Source organism: Pristiophorus japonicus, chromosome 3 (assembly GCF_044704955.1).
Source record: "Pristiophorus japonicus isolate sPriJap1 chromosome 3, sPriJap1.hap1, whole genome shotgun sequence".
Lineage (NCBI taxonomy): Eukaryota > Metazoa > Chordata > Chondrichthyes > Pristiophoridae > Pristiophorus > Pristiophorus japonicus.
Window position 1 is genome coordinate 214,150,137 of NC_091979.1, and position 18,036 is coordinate 214,168,172.

At 50.6% G+C, this 18,036-nt stretch overlaps 1 protein-coding gene across 1 annotated transcript in view; it reads right to left on the minus strand.

Annotated features, from left to right (window-relative positions):
* Nucleotides 1-18,036, minus strand: part of map3k13 (mitogen-activated protein kinase kinase kinase 13) — a 145,182-nt gene that overhangs the window by 44,172 nt on the left and 82,974 nt on the right. The window contains exons 3-8 of the mRNA XM_070874915.1: nt 17,025-17,216; nt 13,471-13,629; nt 12,215-12,373; nt 7,654-7,762; nt 4,439-4,548; nt 1,065-1,181 (exon numbers count right to left, since the gene is read on the minus strand). Coding sequence (XP_070731016.1) covers nt 1,065-1,181; nt 4,439-4,548; nt 7,654-7,762; nt 12,215-12,373; nt 13,471-13,629; nt 17,025-17,216 — 846 coding nt within the window. The remainder of the gene's footprint in view (nt 1-1,064; nt 1,182-4,438; nt 4,549-7,653; nt 7,763-12,214; nt 12,374-13,470; nt 13,630-17,024; nt 17,217-18,036) is intronic.

The window sequence follows — 18,036 nt, forward strand, 5'->3', positions numbered from 1 at the left end:
TAATGCGGTAGATGTAATTTATCTAGATTTTCAAAAGGCCTTCGATAAGGTATCCCATAATAGACTGATGAACAAGGTCAGAGAATGCAGAGTCAGAGGACAAGTAGCCGGCTTCAAGACAGAAAGCAGAGAGTAGGGGTAAACGGTAGCTATTCACAGTGGCAGAAGGTGGGTAGTGGTGTTCTACAAGGATCAGTGCTGGGACCACTGTTGTTCACAATTTATATTAACAATTTAGACTTTGGAATCAAAAATACAATTGCTAATTTTGCAGAGGGGTGGGGGCGGGGTTAGTCAATACTGAGGAGGATTGCAACAAATTACAGGAGGATATTAATAACTTGCAGAATGTGCATATAATTGGCAAATTAAATTCAACACAGATAGATGTGAGGTAGCAAATTTTGGTAGGAAGAATAGGGAGGTCATTTATTACTTGGAAGGTGGGGTAGAGGAAAAATGGGATCTCGGAGTACAAATACACCAATTGCTAAAAAGTTGCGCCACAGGTTAGCAAAGCGATAAAAAAAAGCAAACCAAGCACTAGGGTTTATTTCTAGAGGGATAGAATTGAAAAGTAGGGAAGTTATGCTAAACCTGTATCGAACCTTGGTTAGACCACACTTAGAGAACTGCGTGCGGTTCTGGTCACCATATTATAAAAAGGATATAGAGGCACTGGAGAGGGTACAGAGAAGCTATACAAGGATGATACCAGAAATGCGAGGGTATATATATCAGGAAAGGATGGGTCTCTTTTCTCTTGAAAAAAAGACTGAGAGGTGACCCAATAGAGGTCTTTAAAATTATGAAAGGTTTTGATAGAATGAATACAGAGAGAATGTTTCCACTTGTGGGAAAGAGCAAAACTAGAGGCCATCAATACAAGATAGTCACCAATAAATCTGGTAAGGAATTCAGAAGAAACTTCTTTACCCACGGTTTCTGTGCCGTATATTCTATGTAATCCTATGTCCTCTCTCTTTCAGAGGCTGACTGACCTGTTTTGTATTTCCAGTGTCTTTTATGTTATTTCAGATTGCTACAGTTGCTTTTGTACGTACTTTATAAGTTCCTTCTCCCTGATCTCCAGCTGCAACATGATAGCACTGAGTTCCATGTAGAGATTGTTGGCACGTTCCAGTTTCCTCTCGTAGTGCTCCCTGATGTCTAGGGCGTGCCTGCAACAAAAGAACCAGCACTGGGTCTGAGCTCTACCATACGAGAAAGTATTTGCATCGGGATGTAGTGCCTTTGCTTCCTCAGCATGCCTCAAAGATTCTTTTGCAACCAATTCTGAAGTGTGGTCACTGTTGTTACATTGCACAGCAAAGTCCCACAAACAGCAAATGGATGGGTGACTGGCTAATCTGTACCTTCGATTGGCTCATCCATAGAACCAATTCATTGAATAATACTGTGAGATCTTTTACTTTTCGTTCACTTGAGTGAGCAGACGGGACCTCGGTTTAACACCTCGTCTGAAAGACGCACATCCAACATTCCCTCTGTACTGTACAGGAGTATGCGCTCAGGTCTCTGGAGCAAGACTTACCACTAAAGCCCTACGACTCGAGGAATGGAAGAAAGACTTCATATAACGCCTTTCAAAACCACCGGACTTTTCAAAGTGCTTTACTGCCAATGAAGTACTTTTGGAGTAGTCACTGTGTAATGTGGGCAACGCAGCAGCCAATATGCACACAGCAAGCTCCCACAAACAGCAATGTGATAATGACCATATAATCTTGTTTTTAGCGATGTTGATTGAGGGATAAATATTGGCCAGGATACTGTGGATAACTACCCTGCTCTTCTTCAAAATAGTGCCATGGGATCTTTTACATCCACCTGAGAGAGCAGACAGGGCCTTGGTTTCATCTGAAAGACAGCACTTCCAACAGTGCAGCACTCCCTCAGCACTGCACAGGAGTGTCAGCCTAGATTCATGTGCTCAAGTCCCTTGAGTGGAAATTGAACCCACAACTTCTGACTACAGAGCCACAGCTGACACTGGCTACAAGAACATGTAAGATTCCCACTTGCTAACGGACTGCAGTCAGCCGAGCTGGCCAAACCTGCAGCAATCGTGCAAGTGAGGATCATACCGGTGATGCGTTAGAGGATGTAAAGGAGAAGGGAAACAATTGTGAGCGACCTTACCTCTTCATATTAAGTGTATCAATACCACTGGGAAAGTTTGGTACCTATGATTTTCTAAGTTCCATCACTGCAATATCCATCTACAACACGAGAGTTAATAGTATAACGTCAGTGAATCGCAGAAAAAAATAAACGCCTGGCTTTCCCACCTCATTTACAGTCCCGGTTCTGATGCTGCCTGAACACAACATACTCATTGTGCTCAGGGTGAAAGGCCGCGTGAGGCACTGAGGTCACTGTGAGGGTAGCTGCCTTAATCGGGTTGCCAACTCTGGTTGGGTGTATTCCGGGAGGTTTCATCACATGACCTCCCGCCTCCTCCAGTCAATCAACCCCCATTCCCACCTCCAATATTTTTATAAATAATAAATACAATTTTTTAATGCCTCTATGATCTTTCTCCCGACTTTTGCTCACAGCTGTGTCCTGGAGATTACATAAGAACATAAGAACATAAGAATTAGGAACAGGAGTAGGCCATCTAGCTCCTCGAGCCTGCTCCGCCATTCAAAAAGATCATAGCTGATCTGGCCGTGGACTCAGCTCCACTTACCCGCCCGCTCCCCGTAACTCTTAATTCCCTTATTGGTTAAAAATCTATCTATCTGTGATTTGAATACATTCAATGAGCTAGCCTCAACTGCTTCCTTGGGCAGAGAATTGCACAGATTCACAACCCTCTGGGAGAAGAAATTCCTTCTCAACTCGGTTTTAAATTGGCTCCCCCGTATTTTGAGGCTGTGCCCCCTAGTTCTAGTCTCCCCGACCAGTGGAAACAACCTCTCTACCTCTATCTCGTCTATCCCTTTCATTATTTTAAATGTTTCTATAAGATCACCCCTCATCCTTCTGAACTCCAACGAGTAAAGACCCAGTCTACTCAATCTATCATCATAAGGTAACCTCCTCATCTCCGGAATCAGCCTAGTGAATCGTCTCTGAACCTCCTCCAAAGCTAGTATATCCTTCCTTAAGTAAGGTGACCAAAACTGCACGCAGTACTCCAGGTGCGGCCTCACCAATACCCTGTACAGTTGCAGCAGGACCTCCCTGCTTTTGTACTCCTTCCCTCTCACAATGAAGGTCAACATTCCATTCGCCTTCCTGATTACCTGCTGCACCTGCAAACTAACTTTTTGGGATTCATGCACAAGGACCCCCAGGTCCCTCTACACCGCAGCATGTTGTAATTTCTCCCCATTCAAATAATATTCCCTTTTACTGTTATTTTTTCCAGGGTGGATGACCTCACATTTTCCGACATTGTATTCCATCTGCCAAACCTTAGTCCATTCGCTTAACCTATCTAAATCTCTTTGCAGCCTCTCTGTGTCCTCTACACAACCCGCTTTCCCATTAATCTTTGTGTCATCTGCAAATTTTGTTACACTACATTCGGTCCCCTCTTCCAGGTCATCTATGTATAGTGTAAACAGTTGTGGTCCCGGCACCGATCCCTGTGGCACACCACTAACCACCGATTTCCAACCCGAAAAGGATCCATTTATCCCGACTCTCTGCTTTCTGTTAGCCAGCCAATTCTCGATCCATGCTAATACATTTCCTCTGACTCCGCATACCTTTATCTTCTGCAGTAACCTTTTGTGTGGCACCTTATCGAATGCCTTTTGGAAATCTAAATACACCACATCCATCGGTACATCTCTATCCACCATGCTCGTTATATCCTCAAAGAATTCCAGTAAATTAGTTAAACATGATTTCCCCTTCATGAATCCATGTTGCGTCTTAATTCCTGGAGACTCCAGGGCAATCCTGGAAGGTTGGCAACCCTAGGCCTTAATGGGGTTAACGTCTGTCGCAGAAACTCACCCTGTTGGCTGGTTATTGTAACAAGCTGCAGACTTAAAAGTGCTCAGGGATAGGGCAAATTTCAGGCCCGAGCTCAAGGGCTCGAAGTAAAAGACTGGGTGTGATTAGCTCCATCATATGGTCCCCTTTTCCCCAGTACAATGGTTAGGCCTGTAACCACCGGGCGGGCTGTCTTCGGGATCATCATATGGCTTTATTTTCCCATTTGGATGCAAGCCCATTCAGCTGGAGGTGGAGGTGGAGGTAGAGTCAGCGGGTTGCACGGTGACAAACTGGAAAACGTCATCGAAGTTCAAAATGGTAGCGGTGGGAGGAATGAAACATGGTGAAGGAGTGTGTGTTCCTGGGCCTATGAACACTGTGAATCCGAGCACCAAGGTGAAAGGTTAAAGTTTCAAGGAATGCACTGTATTAAATAAGGTGAGTTAGGCAGTGCACATACCTCAGCTCCTCTCTCCTCCGTCTGATTAATTCTTCATCTAACCGATGGATACATGTTCCTTCACTCTTTATCTTTTCAAAGTGCTTCTTCACTTCTTCCCTCCATTCAGCCTGTAAACAAAGAGTGCTCTGTTTATGCAAGAGGTTCCCTGCGACTGAGTGACACGAGACTCACATTTATATACAAGACTCTTCTCTGATCTATGATACCGCACCCAAGGCGGCCGTTCTTTGTGTATGAACCTGAACGGGAGATGGTCAGTAGGCTATTTGACTGTAAAGGCATCGCGACCGAATCCGACCCTCAACAACCACGCAGTCGCACTCCCAGCTGGAGTCACTGGGTTGGGATCAAGAGCAGGAATCCTGGCCAATTTCCCCTCACCCTCACCATCCCAGGGGTACTGAGGCCAAGTGTAACGTCACTACTGCTGTCCTGACGGTTAACTAAGGACAAACTGGGGTTTGAGCTTGAGACTTCATGGACTGCATGGTTCAGTGCTACACCCCTGTGTGATATCTTCAGCCAGTAACTCATTGATGCAGGGCGACTACCACGACTCTTGATAAACATGCACTAGTCCCACTCGAACTCCTCAGCACCCTGTGCCATCTCCACAATTCGCTTAAGTTGCACTAACCAACATCGATACACAATGGCTCAGTGATCCCACACATTAATATCGCCTTTTTCATATCCTCGGGACGCCCCAAATAGCTTCACAGCCAATGAAATACACTGGTATGTTTTTGATTACACCTCTGTGAAGCCCCTTGGGACACTTGTTTTCTACGTTAAAGATGCAATATAAATGTAAGCAATGTAGGAAACCTGGCAGCCAATTTATGCACAGCAAGCTCACACAAATAGCAATGAGATAATAACCAGATAATCTGTTTTAGTGAAATAAAAACAGAAAATGCTGGAAATACTCAGCAGGTCAGGCAGCATCTGTGGGAAGAGAAACAGAGTTAACATTTCAGGTCCATGACCTATCAAAACACCATCGATCTGAAAAGTTAATTCTGTTTCTCTCTCCACAGGTGCCGCTTGACCTGTTAATTATTTCCAGCCTCCACAGTATTTTGCTTTTGTATCTGCTTTAGTGATGTTGGTTGAGGGGAAAAATATTGGCCAGAACACAGGGGAGAACTCCCCTACTCTTCTTCAAAATAGTGCCATGGGTCAGTTTAACACCTTATCCAAAAGATGGCACCTCCGACAGTGCAGTACTCCCTTCATACTACCCTGGAATGTCAGCCTAGATTTTTGTGCTCAAGTCTCTGGAGCGGGCCTTGAACCCACAACCTATTGACTCCAAGGCGAGAGTGCTACCCACTGAGTCACAGCTGTGTCATGTATATAACCTTCATGTAATTGTAACCTTCATAACAACACTGCATACTGTATACACCTAAGAAATGCACACCTTGACCACAGGGGGTGAACTTGTGGGAGACACTCCTCACCTGGTCATCCAGGTATATAAAGGGAGGTCCCACGCAGGGTCATCACTTCTTGGTCCTGTGAATAAAGGTACAGGTCACAGAGTGACCTTGTCTGCAGAAGGAGCCTCATGTGAATTTATAGTAGTGTGTAAGGAAATTACACGCTGATACTGACTCAGAAGCAAGAGTGCTACCCATTGAATCACAGCTGATACTTAACACCTGCGGGCCTGGAATTTCCTTGATGCTACTCCCATTCCTCGGCCTTAATTTAGCCGATCCCTTTCCGACGCACTTCAGGCAAAGCTAAGGCAATCAAGAGGATATTCCAGCTCTGGAGTACATCTCGTATCCCACGTAGTATGACGCTGCACAAACTTGGAGCTAACTTCCAATGTTTATAAAAGTTCCACTTACACCACCCCCCGCCAACCGCCATGATCTCACCTTCCTCTCCTCATTGCTGGGGAAATGGTTCCATGGGCACTGGGAGAACTTCCAACACCTCATCTAAATCACCACTCTTTATATAAAGCCAAGACAGGGAGCTGAAGGCACGCTGTTTGACCCTGGAGGGCATCACAGCCAAACCCCTGTCTCTGATGTTCAGACTGTGCATTTACTGGATAGTGACCAGAAGGGGGCACTCTGCCTGATTTCTGTGTGGGGGGGATAGTGACCAGGAGGGGGCGCTCTTCCTGATTCTTGTGGGAGGTGGGGGGGGTGGGGGGAATAGTAACTAGGAGGGGGCGCTCTGCCCGATTCCTGTGTGCAGGGGATAGTGACCAGGAGGGGGTGCTCTGTCCAATTCCTGTGGGGGGGGGGGGAGAATAGTGACCAGGAGGGGGCGTCAGTCCGATTCCTGTGGGGAGAGGGGATAGTGACCAGGAGGGGGCGCTCTGTCCGATTGCTGTCGGGGTGGGGGGGGGGGAATAGTGACCAGGAGGGGGCGTTCTGTCCGATTCCTGTTTGCGGGAGGGGGGTGGGGGGGAATAGTGACCAGGAGGGGGCGCTCTGTCCGATTGCTGTGGGGGGGGGGAATAGTGACCAGGAGGGGGTGCTCTGTCTGATTCCTGTGGAGGGGGGAATAGTGACCAGGAGGGGGCGCTCTGTCCGATTGCTGTGGAGGGGGGGGAAGAGTGACCAGGAGGGTGTGCTCTGTCTGATTCCTGTGAGGGAGGGGTGGTGACCAGGAGGGGGGGGCGCTCTGTCCGATTGCTGTGGGGGGGGGGGAAATGACCAGGAGGGGGCGCTCTGTCCGATTCCTGTGAGGGAGGGGTGGCGACCAGGAGGGGGCGCTCTGTCCGATTCCTGTGAGGGAGGGGTGGTGACCAGGAGGGGGCGCTCTGTCCGATTCCTGTGAGGGAGGGGTGGTGACCAGGAGGGGGGGCGCTCTGTCCGATTCCTGTGAGGGAGGGGTGGTGACCAGGAGGGGGGGCGCTCTGTCCGATTGCTGTGGGGGGGGGGGGGGGAATAGTGACCAGGAGGGGGCGCTCTGTCCGATTCCTGTGAGGGAGGGGTGGTGACCAGGAGGGGGCGCTCTGTCCAATTCCTGTTTGGGGGTTGGTAGTGACCAGGAGGAAGCGCTCTGCCCAGTTCTGTCACTCTCCTCGGCACTGAGGCCAATTGTTCCATCCCAACCTCGGTGACCTTAGCACAGAGCTGGGGCTTCCCGCTTGGTTATGAGATGGAGACCCTGTAAATATCCGAGTGTTAAGATGTGTCTGTCTCTCAGGGTGGTCTCAGTTCTGAGCTCGGTTATGTTACCTGAGATTTAAAGTATGTCTCCTGAGGGGTGCCCAACACGTCAGCGGATGCAATGTCCAGGTGGAGGAGGATCTGTCGGAAGGACGGTCGGTTGCGAGGTTTACTGTGCCTGGAAGCAGAGAGCAGCACCGGTTTAGCAGAATGTCCCCAACCACCGCTGGCACAGAGCTATGCAGGACAGCACTTTGCTCTCGCGGCCTTTCCTTCTGTCTGCCCTGGGAAGACAGTGTTTCCCAATAGCTCTGAACGACCCAAATCAACATCCGCCCTGCTGAAACCGTCTTCATGTGCACCCACAGCCTGGTTAAGGGGCCCGACATCCCCTGGGGTCAGCAGGCTGCCTAAAGCCCTGCTGGCAATTTTAACTGACCTGCATAGGTCAATGCACACCAACCGAAGAGGTGAGAGAGAGAGAGAGAGACACACACACACACAGGGAGACAGAGAAATACAGAGAGAGAGAGAGAGAGAGAGGAGAGGGACAGAAACAGTGGGGATAATTTTGACTTCAATGGAAATGAGAATTGGGGGAGGTGTAAAACGGATTGCCAATTCGCTATAGCTTCACACTATCACACAAAGTCAAAGTTACCCCCAGTGAGAGGGACAGAGCCAACAATAACTTGCATTTATATAGCACCTTTAACATAGTAGAATGTCCCTAGGCACCTCACAGGGGCATTATGAAACAAAATTGTATACCGTGCCACATAAAGAGATATTAGGTTAAATGACCAAAAGCTTGTTCAAAGAGGTAGGTTTTAAGGAGCATCTTAAAGGAGGAGACAGAGGCGGAGAGGTTTGGGGAGGGAATTCAGAGCTTAGGGTCTGGCCACCAATGGTGGAGCGATGAAAATCAGGCTTGCGCAAAAGGTCAGAATTGGAGGAGCGCAGAGATCTCAGAGGGTTGTAGGGCTGGAGGAAGTGACATAAATAGAGAGGGGCGAAACCATGGAAGGATTTGAAAACCAGGATGAGAATTTTTAAATCAAGGCGTTGCTGGACTGGGAGCCAATGTAGGTCAGCGAGCACAGGGGTGGGTGCACAGGACTTGGCCTCAATTAGAATATAGGCTGCAGAAGTTTGGATGAGCTGAAGTTTATGGAGGGTGGAAGATGGGGAGGCCAGCCAAAGAACATTTGAATAGTTGAGTCTGGAGGCACCAATGGCATAGATGAGGGTTTGAGCAGCAGATGAGCTGAGGCAGGGGTGGAGTGGGGCGATGTTAGGGTGGTGGAAATCGGCAGTGTTAATGATGGCGTGGTCAAATATGTGGCCAGAAGCTCATCTCGGGGTCAAATGCAACTAAGCCTCAAACAGTGGCCAGGGAGATGGATGGATCTGTAGCTGGGGAACAGAGTTTGTGGTGGGGACTCAAGTCAATGGCTTTGGTCTTCCCAATATTTAGTTGGACATTTACTGGATGTCAGACAAGCAGTCTGACAATTTAGGGACAGTGGAGGGGTCGAGAGAGGTGGTGGTGAGGTAGAGCTGAGTACCGAGAACGTACATGCGGAAACTGTCGCCAAGCGGCAGCATGTAGATGAGAAATAGGAGGGGGCCAAGGACAGGTCCTTGGGGGACACTGGAGGTAACGATGTGGGAGTGGGAAGAGAACCCATTGCAGGAGATTCTCTGGCTATGATTAGATAATAAGAATGGAACCAGGCGAGTGCAGTCCCACCCAGCTGGACAACAGTGGAGAGGTATTGGAGGAGGATGGTGTGATCAACCGTGTCAAAGAGAGAGAGGAAAGAAAGAGAGAGAATGAGACAGAAGGGGAGGGGAAGGGTGAGAGAAAGAGATAGACAGAAAGAGAGTTCGATAAAGAGGGTGAGAAGGTTGGAGACAGACAAGGAGAGAATGGAGGTTATGAAAGAAAACCGTTTAATTTTTAATGTCGCCTTTCACAACCAAAGGCCGTCCCAAAGCGCTGCATAGCCACCGAAGTATGATAGTGTATTCACATAGGGAAATGTGGCAGCCAATTTGCGTAAAATAAATTGCAGATAATCTGTTTTAGTGATGTTGGTTGAGGGATAAATATTGGTTAGGACACTGGGGAGAACGGCCCTCTCTACTTCAAATAGTTCTGTGGAATCTTTTACAACTACCTGAAAGAGCAGAAGGGGCCTCATTCCAGAAGACAGTACTCTGACAGGGCAGCACTCCCTCAGTACTGCACTGGTCAGCCTAGAGAAGGAGATAGACAGACAGAGATAGAGAGAGAGAGAGAGACAGAGAGAGAGAAAGACAGAGGGCAAGAGAGAGGAGAGAAAGAGAGAGAGTGGGTGAGAGAGAGGAGAGAAAGAGAGAGTGGGTGAGAGAGAGAGGAGAGAAAGACAGACACAGACCGAGACAGATAGAGACAGAGAGAGACAGAGACACAGAGAGGCAGAGACAGACACAGATACAGAGTGACAGAGAGACACAGAGAGGGACAGAGAGAGAAAGAGAGAGAGAATGTGAAAGAGAGGAGCGAGAGAGACAGACAGACAGAGGGGCATGCTGATCTCTGACAGCTCACTCAAGTGGCTATGTGTGTGTGAGCCATGGCAGCAGTTCTACCACTAATCGTTACGTTTATTGCACTACTGTAGTGCCCACCTAGAGGGCAGTATGTACACAGGAGCAAAGCACATCCCTGTGAGCACTGAGCATGTGGAGGGTCACTGCCCTCACCCTCCTCCCCTGTGTGGGTGTACCTTGCCTCTGCTCGGCATGACCCAGACAGACAGACAGACAGACAGGTCCACATGCCATGCAGCCGATTCAGGGGCACGGCCTGCTTTTCCCCACATGGCCATATCACTGTTGAGTGACCGCTGTCCTCTTCGTTGAAAGGTAATGTTGCCCAGTTCTATGTGTGTGGGAGGAAACCAGGAACTGTCCTGAATAATATTTGGCCCCCACTGCCCTTCCCCCAAGAAGTTGCCAGCTTGCGTCAGGTGCCCCATCTGATGGCAAGTTGGAACTCACCCTCCTGTCTCACTGAAACGGGGAAGGTGGGCCTCCACTCACTACAGACACAGGCCTCCCAGGGGCATATGGTGGAGCCCGAGGAAATCCAGGAGCTTAGAACTGGCTTTCCCTCCCCCCTGGCTCTCCCTCCACCGCGCCCCCCCCCCCCCCCAACACCCCCATGGATCTCTCTCCCCTAGCTCTCTCTCTCCTCTGGCTCTCTCTCTTTCTCCCTCTCCTGGTGCTCTCTCTCTCTCCTCTGTCTTTCTCTCTCTCCCCTCTGGCTCTCTCTCTCTCTCTCCCCTGACTCACTCTCTCTCCGCTGGCCCTCTCTCTCTCCCCTGGCCCTCTCTCTCTCCCCTGGCCCTCTCTCTCTCCCCTGGCCCTCTCTCTCTCCCCTGGCCCTCTCTCTCTCCCCTGGCCCTCTCTCTCTCCCCTGGCTCTTTCTCCCCTCTGGCTCTCTCTCTCTCTCCCCTGACTCACTCTCTCTCCTCTGGCTCTCTCTCTGTCTTCTGTCTCTCTCTCTCTCCCCTTTGGCTCTCCCTCTCCTCTGGCTCTCTTTCTCTCTCCTCTGGCTCTCTCTCTCTCTCCTCTGGCTCTCTCTCTCTCCTCTGGCTCTCTCTCTCTCTCCCTCTCCTGGTGCTCTCTCTCTCTCCTCTGTCTTTCTCTCTCTCTCCTCTGGCTCTCTCTCTCCCCTCTGGCTCTCTCTCTCTCTCTCCCCTGACTCACTCTCTCTCCGCTGGCCCTCTCTCTCTCCCCTGGCCCTCTCTCTCTCCCCTGGCCCTCTCTCTCTCTCCCCTGGCTCTCTCTCTCTCCTCTGGCTCTTTCTCCCCTCTGGCTCTCTCTCTCTCTCCCCTGACTCACTCTCTCTCCTCTGGCTCTCTCTCTGTCTTCTGTCTCTCTCTCTCTCCCCTTTGGCTCTCTCTCTCCTCTGGCTCTCTTTCTCTCTCCTCTGGCTCTCTCTCTCTCTCCTCTGGCTCTCTCTTTCTCTCTCTCTCCCCTGACCCTCTCTCTCTCTCTTCCTTGGCTCTCTCTCCCCTGGCTCTCTCTCTCTTCCTTGGTTTTCTCTCTCTCCCCTGGCCCTCTCTCTCTCCTCTGGCACGCTCTCTCCTGGCTCTCCCTCTCTCCCCTGGCACTCTCTCCCCTAGCTCTCTCTCCTCTGGCTCTCTCTCTCTCTCTCTCTCTCTCTCTTCTCTGGCTCTCTCTCCCCTGGCACTCTCTCTCACTTCTCTGGCTCTCTCTCCCCCGGCTCTCTCTCTCGTCCCTGGCTCTCTCTCCTGGCACTCTCTCCCCTGGCTCTCTCTCTCTCTCTCTCTCTTCTCTAGCTCTCTCTCCCCTGGCACTCTCTCTCACTTCTCTGGCTCTCTCTCCCCCGGCTCCCTCTCTCGTCCCTGGCTCTCTCTCTCGTCTGTGGCTCTCTCTCCTGGCACTCTCTCCCCCGGCTCTCTCTCTCGTCCCTGGCTCTCTCTCCCGTGGCTCTCCATCTCCTATGGCTCTCTCTCTTCCCTTCCCAAGGCCAGAATAAGTCTCCGTTTGTGTGGGCCGACCTGTGTATCCGTTGACCACCAGGCACGAGATGGTGTGGCACGTTGGCTCTCACCAGGTTTGCTTCATGAGGATCTTGAAGCCGTCTGGACAGGTGGACGGGACGGGCAGGTGCAGGCTGTTACTGCCCACACCCCAGATAATGGCGGAAGAATCAACGTCCTTGTATGGCACCTCCCCGGTCAGCAGCTCCCACAGCACCACCCCGAACGACCTGTGTCAGAAAGGGCAAGGGGCACAAACATAATGATAGGTGAAACTCTAATTCAGCGATAAGCTCCAATGTCAAGAAGCACACCTTCAGCTCATCGCGACTTGTGCAGAAGAATCTGACATAACACGACTGACGAGACAATAGCCACCGGCCCCGGCTACGAATAACATTTGATATAGATCTCGGTATAAATTAGAGTCAAAGGGTCTGGGTGGATTCATGACAGGCCTTTGATCGGTGGGATTTGGGTTGCAATCCAGCCTGGACTGATTGACCCCTGAAAGCAATGTATTCAAATAACACAGGACCATACTCTCGCCCCAACACCCCCCACACTCCCACTCGTCACTCCCCGACCCCGCTCCCCACCAAACCCCCACCCCTATCCCCCACTCCCACCCTGACCCCACCCCCACTCCATCGCCCACCCACACCCCACCCCCGCTCCTCACACCCCCACCCTCACTCCCCACCCCGCCCCCACTCCCCACTGAACCCCCACCCCCACCCCACCCCACTCCCCAACATCATCTCCCACCCCCGACCCCACTCCCAACACCCCACCCCCACCCCACCCCACTGCCCACTCCACCCCCGACCCCAATCCCCACCCCCTACCCCACCTCACAAAACCTCCCACCCCTCCCCATCTCACAAAAGTCCCCACCCCTCCACACCCCACAAGACCCCTCACCCCACCCTACCCCACAAAACCCCAACCACAATCCCCCCCCACCCCATCCCACAAACCCCCCCCACCCCACCCCACAAACCCCCCCACCCCACAACCCCCCCACTCCACAAACCCCCCCACCCCAAAAAACTCCCCCACCCCACAAAACCCCACAAACCCCTCCCACCCCACCCCACAACCTCCAACCTCCCCCACCCCACAACTCCCCCACTCCACAAAAACCCCACCCCAAAAAACTCCCCCACCCCACAAAACCCCCCTCAAACCCCACAACCCCCCCTCCCCACAAAACCCCCCACCTCACCCTTACCCCATCCCTTTTCCAGATGTGGGCCACTGCTCAACATCTGGCCAATGGGGAGTCGCGTTGCCACATTTACTAACAATACCACTCGCTACTCACCAAATGTCCACCTTCTCAGACACGGGCTCGTTGCGAATCACCTCGGGGGCCATCCAGGCCACGGTGCCTGCGAAGGACATCTTGGTGCTCTTGTCGCTCAGCTCCTTGGAGGTGCCAAAGTCGGAGATCTTCACAGTGTCGTCATGGGTAACCAGTACACTGAAACGGGAGAGAGGGGCCCGAGCCCGTTAAACTGACCCCAGGCACCTGCAAACATCAGGGCATGTCAACCAGTCAATCAGCACCCCCACCATTACAGCTCACTGCACCAGATCTTGTTTAAAACCCACTTCCAATATGCGTCCCTCTCCTACTAACCAGGGTGACTTCCTGGTGTGACAGCCAATCACTGGCACCTTGTGAGGCGCCATCGGCGTGTCAGAGTCGGGACACCACTATTTAACATCGGGGGAAGGGCAGGTGGAACATGATGAGCCAGTGCCCACACATGTGTAGGTTCCAGAGGGGGGGCCCAGTGCCCACACGTGTGTAGATTCCAGTGGGAGCCCAATGCCACACACGTGTGTAGATTCCAGTGGGAGCCCAATGACACACAAGTGTGTAGTTTTCTACGATTAGATTCCATCCTGTAACTCACTCTCAGCCAGGCATCCGTTATTCTCTCTATAAACCACCTGAGCCCCTCGATTAGATTCCAGTCTGTACATGTATGTCTGCAATGTGCACATGCATATATTTGTGCACACACAGGTATTTATATGTGTCTATTTGTGGGCAGTTTTGTGTTTACCTGTATATTTGCATGTGTCTGTGTGCATGCACATGTTTGTGGGTTTATGTTCCTATTTGTGCCATACTTTGCATGTAAGAGTATTTATTCATCTGTGAGTGACAAATGCACTTATGTACTTGGCTATTTTTACATATTTGTGTGCATGCATGTTCACTCACTTTGGCACGGGCACACATGCATAAATACGTGTGTGTATATGTGTCCATGTGTATGTGTGTATGTGTATAAGTGCATGTGTATGTGTGTGCATATGTGTGTAAGTATATGCCCTATATCATCAGCGCCTTACAGCTAACCTGGCGTGCCTTGATGACCCCGAGGCGCAGAATGCCCACAGCGCTTGGTCTGCCCTCCAGGCCTCCATAACCAGTACCTGCAAAGCGACGCTTGATCACTCAACCAGGAAACACCAGGACTGGTTCGATGAGAATGATCAGGAGATCCAAGAGTTGATAGATCGCAAGCGCAGGGCATTTCTGAGACTTTAGCAACAACCCAACTCAGGAGCAGCAAAGCAGCATTACAGACAGCTCAAGGCTGAGGTCCAACAAAAAACCCAGAGACTAAAGAACAGGGTGGATGGAGAAAGCACAGGAGATACAGCAGCTGGCCGACAGCCATGATGAGCGAGGATTCTTCATCGCAGTCAAAGGCCACCTATGGTCCAAACACCCAAGACCCCACCCCACTGCTGGCCAAGAACGAGGAAACACTCATCAAGGACACTGAGGCAGTCAGGGCCCGCTGGAAGGAGCACTTCGAAGATCTCCTCAATTGAGACTCTGCCTTTCACCCGAGTATTCTCAACTCCATCCCGCAGCATGCCACCCGCCACCACCTCGGCAAAATCCCAATGCTGCACGAGGTAGAAAAAGCCATAAGAAAGCTTAAAAACAACAAGGCTAAGGGAGCAGATGGAATCCCTGCTGAGGCACTGAAGTATGGCGGAGAGGCACTGTTGGCACGAATATATGACCTCATCTCTCTCATCTGGAAGGAGGAGAGCATGCCGGGAGATCTCAGAGATGCAGTGATCATGACCATCTTTAAAAAAGGGGACAAGTCTGACTGCGGCAACTACAGAGGAATCTCCCTGCTATCAACCACTGGGAAGGTTGTCGCTAGAGTCCTTCTCAACCGTCTTCTCCCTGTGGCTGAGGAGCTCCTCCCGGGCCACAACGGACATGATTTTTTTCAGCGCGACAGCTGCAGGAAAATTGCAGGGAACAATGCCAGCCCTTATATATGGCCTTATTCGACCTTACAAAGGCCTTTGACACTGTCAACTGCGAGGGTCTATGGAGCGTTCCCCTCCACTTCGGATGCCGGCAAAAGTTTGTCACCATCCTCCGCCTGCTCCATGACGACATGTACGCCATGATCCTTACCAACGGGTCCATTACAGACCCAATCCATGTCCGGACCGGTGTCAAACAGGGCTGCGTCATCGCCCCAACCCTCTTCTCAATCTTCCTTGCTGCCACGCTCCACCTCACAGTCAACAAGCTCCCCGCTCGAGTGGAACTAAACTACAGAACCAGTGGGAAGCTGTTCAACCTTCGGCATCTCCAGGCCAGGTCCAAGACCACCCCAACCTCAGTCGTCGAGCTACAGTACGACGCCTGCGTCTGCACACCTTCAGAGGCTGAACTCTAGGACATAGTCAACGTATTTACTGAGGCATAGGAAAGCATGGGCCTTATGCTAAACATCCGTAAGACAAAGGTCCTCCACCAGCCTGTCCCCGCTGTACAGCACTGTCCCAGTCATCAAGATCCACGGCACGGCCCTGGACAACGTGGACCATTTCCCATACCTCGGGAGCCTTTTAAACAAAAGCAGACATTGATGAGACACCACCTCCAGTGTTCCAGCGCAGCCTTCGGCTGCCTGAGGAAAAGTGTTCGAAGACCAGGCCCTCAAATCTACCACCAAGCTCATGGTCTACAACAGGGCTGTAGTAATACCTGCCCTCCTGTATGGCTCAGAGACATGGACCATGTACAGCAAACACCTCAAGTCACTGGAGAAATACCACTAACGATGCCTCCGCAAGATTCTACAAATCCCCTAGGAGGACAGACGCACCAACATTAGTGTCCTTGTCCAGGCCAACACCCCCAGCATTGAAGCACCAACCACACTTGATCAGCTCTGCTGGGCAAGCCACATCATTCGCATGCCAGACACCAGACTCCCAAAGCAAGCGCTCTACTTCGAACTCCTTCATGGCAAACGAGCCAAAGGTAGACAGAGGAAACGTTACAAGGACACCCTCAAAGCCTCCCTGATAAAGTGCAACATCCCCACCGACACTTGCGAGTCCCTGGCCAAAGATCGCCCTAAGTGGAGGAAGTGCATCCGGGAGGGCGCTGAGCACCTCAAGTCTCATCGCCAAGAGCATGCAGAAAACAAGCGCAGGCAGTGGAAAGAACGTGTGGTAAACCTGTCCCACCCTCCCTTACCCTCAACGACTGTCTGTCCCATCTGTGGCAGGGACTGTGGCTGTCATATTGGACTGTTCAGCCACCTAAGGACTCATTCTAAGAGTGGAAGCAAGTCTTACTCGATTCCGAGAGACTGTTTATGATGATGATGATGATGGATGGATGTGTGTATATGAGTGTGTGTGTTTACGTGTGTGTATATGAGTGTGTGTGTGCATATATGTGTGTAGCTATGAGTGAGTGTGTGTGTGTACATATGTGTGTGTATGAGTGTGAGTGTGTGTACATGTGCGTGTATATGAGTGTGCGTCTGTGTATATGAGTATGTTGCAGAGTAGACATGTTTTACTCACTTGGGCGATTTGAGGTCCCTGTGGATGATTTTGTGTAGATGTAGGTAGTTCATTCCGCTGGCGATTCCTGAGGACCAGTCCACCAAAAGACGGGGGGTGATCTTCCGACCTGCCCTCAGAACCTCGTATAACTGCCCGTGAGCACAGTACTCCATAATAATACAGTAACATGGGGCCTGGGTACAAACACCCCTGGGGAAAAAGAAAGTTAAACCTTTAACCAAACGGGCATTGCTGTCTTATTGCAGTTGCTGCAGACATGGAATCAGTTTACGGGTTAGACACAGGTTAGACACAGGGGGATACATGTGCATGAAACACAAAAGGATAATATGCAGGTACAGCAAGTGATCAGGAAGGCCAATGGAATCTTGCCCGTTACTGCAAAGGGGATGGAGTATAAAAGCAGGGAAGTCTTACTACAGCTATACAAGATATTGGTGAGGCCACACCTGGAATACTGCGTACAGTTTTGCTTTCCATATTTACGAAAGGATATACTTGCTTTGGAGGCGGGTCAGAGAAGGTTCACTAGGTTGATTCCAGAGATGAGGGGTTGACTTATGAGGAAAGGTTGAGTAGGTTGGGCCTCTACTCATTGGAATTCAGAAGAATGAGAGGTGATCTTATCGAAACGTATAAGATTATGAGGGGGCTTGACAAGGTGGATGCAGGAAGGATGTTTCCACTGATGGGGGAGACTAGAACTAGAGGGCATAATCTTAGAATAAGGGGCCGCCTATTTAAAACAGAGATGAGGAGAAATTTCTTCTCTCAGAGGGTTGTAAATCTGAGGAATTCGCTGCCTCAGAGAGCTGTGGAAGCTGGGACATTGAATAAATTTAAGACAGAAATAGAGTTTCTTAAATGATAAGGGAATAAGGGGTTATGGAGAGCGGGCGGGGAAGTGGAGCTGAGTCCATGATCAGATCAGCCATGATCTTATTGAATGGCGGAGCAGGCTCGAGGGACTGTATGGCCCACTCCTGTTACTATTTCTTATGTTCTTATA